The sequence below is a fragment of the Cryptosporidium hominis genome (assembly GCF_000006425.1).
Source record: "Cryptosporidium hominis TU502 chromosome 4 CHRO014123, whole genome shotgun sequence".
Lineage (NCBI taxonomy): Eukaryota > Apicomplexa > Conoidasida > Eucoccidiorida > Cryptosporidiidae > Cryptosporidium > Cryptosporidium hominis.
In genome coordinates, this window is record NW_667106.1 from 1 (window position 1) to 7,651 (window position 7,651).

Genomic DNA, 7,651 nt, shown 5'->3' on the forward strand with positions numbered 1-7,651 from the left:
TTATCAAAAACTTCAATATTATCACTCAAATTTTTATCTATTATGATTTTTTTAACATTCATTGATGAGCTGTTAAAAAATGAAGTTGTATAATATGTATATTTAAGTCCAATTAAGTCATAAAAAGATTTTTCCATGATTATAGAATCATCCGATATTTCCGTTTCTTTTGAAATGTTTTTGAATGTTTGGTTATATAGGTTTTTGACATTTTCCAGCTTATTTAGTAGATATATGTTGAACAATTCATGATTATTTTCAAGTGGTAACTCCTCAAAATGCTCATTTCTTTTTATCTTTTTTTTCGGATATAAGTTTTCTTTATCCTCCATGTTATTATGCAATCTTTTTTTATTTGATTGAGAGCTCTCTCTTTCATTGTTTGTCGCTATTAGGAATTCCTGTTCACTTTTTTTACAAAAAAAATCAAGAAAGCAGCCAGCATTTCGCTTTTTATGCTCGGTATGTTGATAAAAACCTCTAATTATTTGATGGTCAAGAAAAAGGCAGAGCATCGTGAAACACTTCTTCCATGATAGTTCTTCCGCGTTATAATCTTCAAAAAACTCAGTCAGTTGAGATAACGGATAAGTAACTTCATTATTACTTATAAATCTGGAAATAATGCGATATACTTTTTTTTCTTGATTTTGGAGGCTATTAAAAGTTTTAAGTTTTTTGAAATGAGGGCTCAAGATTTTTATATTGGATAAATGTTCATTCGAGTTTAAGTGCGATTCTTTGTTCATCTTCCTAAGTCAACCATTTATCATCATTTAAAGTTTTGTAAACAAAAAATTGCAATTGCCCACAACATACCGCATTTAATTAAATCGAAAAAATGTTAAATAATTCTAACAACTAACTTATTTGAAAATAAAACTCAAATTAATAAATCTGCAATAAATATTCATTATGGAAGTTGTTTATCAACTTTAAGTTATCAAGTGCGGCTAGCAAATCTTCCACAAATATTCGAATTCATTGCAAATTTTTGAACAACAAAGCGCTGCAGATAGTGGGTATGAACTAATACTAATTATTTCTTCTATAAAATCACAACTCTGTATTGGATCGCCATAAGCGACCGCACCGACCACAAATGTTACTGAACTATTGCGTATTTTGGAGTCTTCACTTGAATATAATTCATTAATCAGAGCCTTAATGCTCTTCTGAGTACCATTAAGTGAAAGCCCGTATTTTTTTCCTCCCACAGGCAGGATTTTATCGATATCATTCTTAACTATTCTCATCAAAGAAGTATTTCCATTAACTGCAGTAATTTTACGCTTGACTAGTAAGTTGACCATTAATGAAGAAAACTCTTTAAAGCTTCTTGGGACAGAAAGCTGTGGGTTCACTTCGATTAATACATTACTCATAGTGCGAATATATACTAATAATCTTCCGCTCTTATTCAGTGGAGAATCCAGTAGTGAAAGCAGGCACTGATGCAATATATCTGGCCTAATATTCAAAATCATTTCTTCCTTTGAAAATATCTTGGATGAATACAATGAACAGTATTCCTCTATTTTTTTTTTCGGATGGTCAATTCCGTTCAGCAACTCGAGAGATTTATCTTTCTTCTCATATAGTTCCAAAAATCTAACAAAGTTAAATCATTAATTACAAATTACATTGAAATAACTTACGCCCGATCAAGCAAAATAAATACCCTCTCTTTATCCTTCCATTCAGAAAGGTCTTTTGGAACATTAATTATATTTGAATTCATTTTCTAACAAAGTAGAGGGCGCTTTTAACGGATAAATAATTTTTCTTTTTTTTTTCGCAATTTAAATGGATTCGCTTATTAAGCGTAATAAAATTAGGAAACAATTATCAACGAGTTCCAAGTTGGCAAGTATTAGGATAAATATTATTCTAATTGATGCGTAAGTTATTAGACATACTCTATAAAATTATTTACTTTCTGGAAAAATAGTTCATTGTTTGTAAATAAAAATAATGGGAAAAAAGAGCTCCTAACAGAAGAAAAAGTACTCGAGAGAGACGTGAGATTAATTGATACCAATGAATTTCGTCCTGATATAATCCATAACTCGCTTTTAATGCTACTTGACAGCCCATTATGCAAGTCGGGCTGTCTTTCAGATATTTTGATTTTGAATTTAGATGGTAAATTGATTAGGGTAAGCCCGAAATTCCGTGTTCCAAGATCTTTTAAGGTATTCAGCAAAGTTTTTTCTGAATTTTTATCCTCTCCAAATGGAGAGCTTAAGCTTCCAGACGAAGAAAATACAGTTCTCATCTCTTTATTAAATAGTTCTATAGAAGAATATCTTTCAAATAGCAAAGTAGTTGTTGGACTTTCCAGAATGGCAAAAAAGGTAAGCCTTCAAGAGTTTTGTAGAAATGAGATTGCAACTAAAATTCGCAACGGAGCAGATAGCATTAATTTTGTTATTGGAGCTTCAGCGATTAATAATAGCTGTGGCCAATTTACTTCGAAATTTACTCATTACATATCGTTATCTGATATTAGTATGCCTTCGTACATTTGCTGCACAAAAATTTGTAGTGAGATGGAAGAATTACTAGGAATATATTAATTTTTTAGAATAAATTCTATTTTATCCCTGCAGCATTTTCGCGTGAATTTCATACATTTGACACTCTTTTTCATAGTAATAGAGAACGGGGACACACAGAGTAATAGTAGTTGTAATACCAATCCAAATGATTTCTTTGCCAATATTCACTCCATTTTTGGCTACAATATTAATATATTTCTTAATCATCGTAAAAGTCAGTTTATTTATTCGCTAGTTTTAACTCGATTGATTCCATAGTGTTATTTTTTGAAATGTCTTTTTGCGGCAGTAGGCGATATTAATGGATCGCAAAAAAGTACATTAAAATAACTTGATTGTAAATACCAAACTTCCAGATAAATATGACTTAGGGACAAAATTTACAGACGATCTCAACTATCCAAGATTCCCTCTAGTCTTTTTACTCTATTTAATTTATACATTTCATACCAACTAAGAGTATCGGATATAATTTCAGTAATTGTCTTTTCATAAAAATTTGGAAATTTTACAGATGATGGTTTATTTTGATTGGTTTCTTTCTCTCCGAATCTTTTTGACAAGAACCCCAAATCCATTGAGTCATTGAATTTCGGGATTTCAATATTCATTTTATATTCAAATATTTTGTAAATATTTTCTAGGCTTTTGCTTTTTGGGCTCTTTTCATTAACAATATTAAGTCTAGTTTCAATGAACTGGGGCTTTTTTTCAAGTTCCTTCTCTAACTGAATTTTGTTGATTTTGTGCCCAATATCTTTTGTATTCTTAGGTTTGTCTTCTAGAGACTTCTGTTCGGTAGGCTCTTTTACTTTTGCATTTTGTAATTTGACCTCCGTAAAATCATTCAATTTGGGAGCCTGATCTTCGGTGGAATTTTTATTTTTTTTGTTGTCTTCCGTCTGTAGGCAACAACAAAATGATGACTTTTTATTATGTTTCTTTTCTTTTTCTTCAAATTCCGTGTTTATTGCATCTTTTTTTATTCTGTATTTTCTATTTTTCTTAAGTCTTTTCTCAGAACTTTGTATATAATCAGCATTTTGCTTTAATAAAATTTTGGTTTGATTTTTGGAATCTTTCAAGCTTTTACTTTTATTTGAAAAGAATGCATTGTCGTCTTTAGTTTCAATTGAAAGTGGCACATAAATTCTTGTTTTTTCGGTAGAATCAAGCTTATGAATAGAATTCTCTGAAAAATTTGATTCAAGTGAAATATTGTCTTCCGAATCTGAAATAGTAATATTTTCCGTAAAAAAATTGTCGTGATTATTTTGATCTTGAAGATTAATTGAATCTTCGATAGAAGAGTTATTGTTTGATAGATTATTATTTGCAAAATTCAATTCTACATTTTTTCTTTCACTACCTACATTTGAATTCATTGTAATAATACCAATATAGGGGGATGATAATAAAAACCATGTCCCTAACGTTCAATATAACTAGATTCGAATATTTTATTTTTTTTTTAAGCAATGATACGATAAGCGTTGATTCACACAAGTTTCACACTGGAAAAATTTGAAGAAAAAGAAAAAAAATTAAAAGTTTAACAGTTAAAAAATAGGCTTTATCGACAATATCGTAAGTAGAAGAGTTGTATGAAATATAAGCTTTCACTTTTAATTCTCTCGTTAGATTATGTTCCACTAAAAAATTGTCAAGATTTTAATCTTTGCCGAATGCGCCATCAATTCTCAATTTCAATTAATAGAATTTTATTATGTTTAAAATAAAAGAGCTCATCCTTTCGATATTAGTGATATATTTAAATCTAACAGCTAGCTATTGCAGAAGAAATAGAAAAACAAAATACTCATCTGAAAAGAATTTATATAATAATGCTGATGTTAAATACTTTGAAGTTGGCATTACTTCAAATACAGAACTCAATACAATAAAAAGTATAAGAGAGCATATTAATCTCCTTGAAAATTATAATGACCAATCATATGATTCAGCTGCAAATTTGACGAACTCAAAAAATTTCAGCAAAAGTTTAATTGATGATGACGTATTGTTTATGGAGTCGTTTATTTCTTCATTCTCTGCACAATCAAATATTTCTGCACCATTTTCAACAAATGGTGTGACAATCCATTCAATTCCCATTCACTCAACAAATTGTAATTCTGATATAATATTTGAAACAAGTAATGAAGATATTAATGTATCAACAAATAATCATTTGATTTCTAATCTAATTCCTGATTTAGATCAAATTAATAGAACTATTTCCGTTATTCCTTGGAAAGTGATTAATAACACTATTTTAAATTTGGTTCCTGAAATTCGAAAAATATCGTACGAGTTTGCTTTAATTTGCACATCAATAAGTAATAATATTGAACTGTTAAAATTTTATTCAAATAGTTCTGATATTAAGCATGTACAATGGGAAGCATTACAGATGGCTTCCTTTGCAAGGGGTTATTCACGATATGTACTTGAAACAGTTTCTTTAGCTGTCTCATTAGCATCTATATCCCCTGACTCTAAAGACGAGCCTTCCATTTTTTCTGATATCAATTTTTACTCAATAATCAAGCATCCGAATAAACTTCTAAATAAATTAAATGAGAATCGGCTTGAAGAGAAAGAGAATTATGAGTGTATGGATTTTTTTGGAGAAAGGGATGTTAATGGCTCGTGTATTTTCTGTTTCTCTATTTTTTTGACTCTATATTCTCGAATTCAATGTCAATATGTAGAAGTTGGAATTTCGCGTGAGTCAATACTTGGTGTTAGGTGGTTGGAAGAAATTCATTCGCACATTTACCAATTAAATAAGTTTTTATTATCAGTATGGAATCATTTTGTTATTGAAAAACACCCTAACAGTTCTCATTACACTCCTCCAAAACCTAGTATTTCTTGGAAGGCCTTTAAATTGAAACTTTATGAAGAGTTTAGAATTGGGCTTAATTTACAACAGAGAATAAAGCTCAATTCTGAATTGGATTTAAGTGATAATATTTTTTTTAACCGTTACTCCAAAAAAGAATCGGATATTAATAACTCTATTGAACTAAAGTTTATGGAATCCATTACAAATTCATTAGAATTAAATCCTGCTGAAATGAATATAATCGAAGAAACTATTCGAGTTTATAACATTATTATAGATTCAATGAATTTTTCACAAAATGAAATTTTGTTAGGATCTATTACAAAACTAAGTAACTCGTTAATGTCAGTAGCAATAATATTAGGAACATATGGAGATAAAAATTTGATTAATTTAACAATCCAAAGTTTGAAAGAAAAACACACTGATATTTTAAGTGAAAAATGTAAAAAACTTCATAGAGAAGTGATAACTAACGATTATTTTGATCAAAACACATTCACAAGCATTTTTGTAAAATACATTTACTGCAAAAATAATTTAGGTTTGGAAATAAGTAAGCAAGTTTCACTTCAGTATAGGTATGAACTAACAAAGAATTTTTTAAGAAAAATATTGATTTCTACAAGAAATTCATTATTTGAAAGAATAAGAGAGAGAGTTAGTGCATCAAAAGTTAATGAAAAAATTAACTTTAAAAATTCTTTTACTAAATTTTTATCACAGTTTCAAGTAATAATGGGATTAGTCAAGATAATTAGAATAAAGATGGAGGAAATAAATTCTAGACTAAATGAATTATTAGAGCTAACAGATTATTATATTTTAAATCTTGAAAAGTTCAAAATAAAACTTATAAGCTTTATTTTCAATGATAGATACTTTTTTTTGGAGAAGTCAATAGTTGGAGAGTTAAATGATGCATCTTACCCAATTATACCTATTACAGTTTCTTTAGGCCCATATTTATTCGATATTGCTGGTAGTAATTTAAAAATGACAGTAAATAAGCTGCGTTCAAAAATATCGCTATTGAATAAATTGATTTCGTTTTCAAGAAATATATTTATTAAAAGAAGATATACCATTAATGATGGTTCAAATTACCATACTAAGAACAAAATTTTATTTTCAACTGCACTTAGAATTTACAATAACAGAGATGAGTTAATTGTAATTAATACTTTTACTATTTTTTTGTATAAGACTCTGAAAAATCTCGGAAGAACGTCACTAAAGACTGCTATTACAAAAAAACTAATAGACGAAAATTACCGCTTTGATTTTGGGAAGGATGATAGATGCAATTTAAAGAACAACATCTTATCTTTGAAGGAAACTGAATTTATTGGATGTAAGTTGTTCAATAAGGTGATTGAAATAATACAAATTGACGAGCTTTTTAGTTTATTACAGAAACAGTTCGTCAATGTTGATAATGCTGAGAGAAAAATATATTACGAGATTAGCTCACTGTTTGATGAAATTTGGACCATCCACAACTTAAATGGAAATAAAGTTGTATTTAAAAATTTATCTTCAAAGCTTTACACTTTAAAGAGTTTATTAGAAAATATGTTAATTTTTAGTGGCATTGCAAGAAACTCCTTAGTACCTTATATAAATGATATGAAAAACTCTGAATGCTTATACGACTTTTTATTAGGTAGTATTAGTAGTTTTGAGAGTACAGTTAAAGAATTTCCATTCATTATAAACTCAAAGGGGCCAAGTGCGTTCTTTAAAAATATTGCAAGCGCAATAAAAGGAATATTCTCTAGAAGTGAAAGAATAAAAAACAGAGAAAAACACATTATTACAAAAGAAGTTACAAAGTTTAGCAAAATACTGTCTTCATTGGAGCCATATATAATAAATATCGATATTTCCTTCAACTTAAACGTCGAAAAGCTACGCTTCATCAAGATAGAATCTCAAGAAAGAATAAGAAAACTATTCTATTTATACACGCATTGCATTTATTCAACATTAAAAAATACAATAATGGTTGGAAACCTTGAAAAACATTTTCCAACAGAGGTCAAAGAAGAATGGAATGAATTTATAAGACAATTGAATATAGTCCAAGCTTCACTTCTTGGACAGTTATATTTAATTTTGGTAAGAAATTTTTATCTGTACGAACTCTATTCCTTTTTTAAAGCTTTATTCATACAATTGGAATAGAACTCACTACTTATAATAACAATACTCGAACAGTAGTATATTTCTCAATACC

General features: G+C 28.7%; 3 protein-coding genes across 3 annotated transcripts; 1 reads left to right on the plus strand and 2 right to left on the minus strand.

Moving 5' to 3' along the window:
- Positions 1 to 953: 953 nt before the first annotated feature.
- On the minus strand, positions 954 to 1,487 carry Chro.40319 (ribosome biogenesis protein nep1). Its single annotated transcript, XM_660753.1, has 1 exon — positions 954 to 1,487. The coding sequence occupies one exon, from the start codon at positions 1,485 to 1,487 to the stop codon at positions 954 to 956; it is 534 nt and encodes a 177-aa protein (XP_665845.1).
- Positions 1,488 to 2,953: 1,466 nt separating this feature from the next.
- Chro.40317 (hypothetical protein) lies at positions 2,954 to 3,946 on the minus strand. The annotated part of the gene is made up of 1 exon (XM_660754.1): positions 2,954 to 3,946. The coding sequence occupies one exon, from the start codon at positions 3,944 to 3,946 to the stop codon at positions 2,954 to 2,956; it is 993 nt and encodes a 330-aa protein (XP_665846.1).
- A 341-nt stretch (positions 3,947 to 4,287) lies between these two features.
- Positions 4,288 to 7,599, plus strand: Chro.40316 (hypothetical protein). Its single annotated transcript, XM_660755.1, has 1 exon — positions 4,288 to 7,599. The coding sequence occupies one exon, from the start codon at positions 4,288 to 4,290 to the stop codon at positions 7,597 to 7,599; it is 3,312 nt and encodes a 1,103-aa protein (XP_665847.1).
- Positions 7,600 to 7,651: the final 52 nt, after the last annotated feature.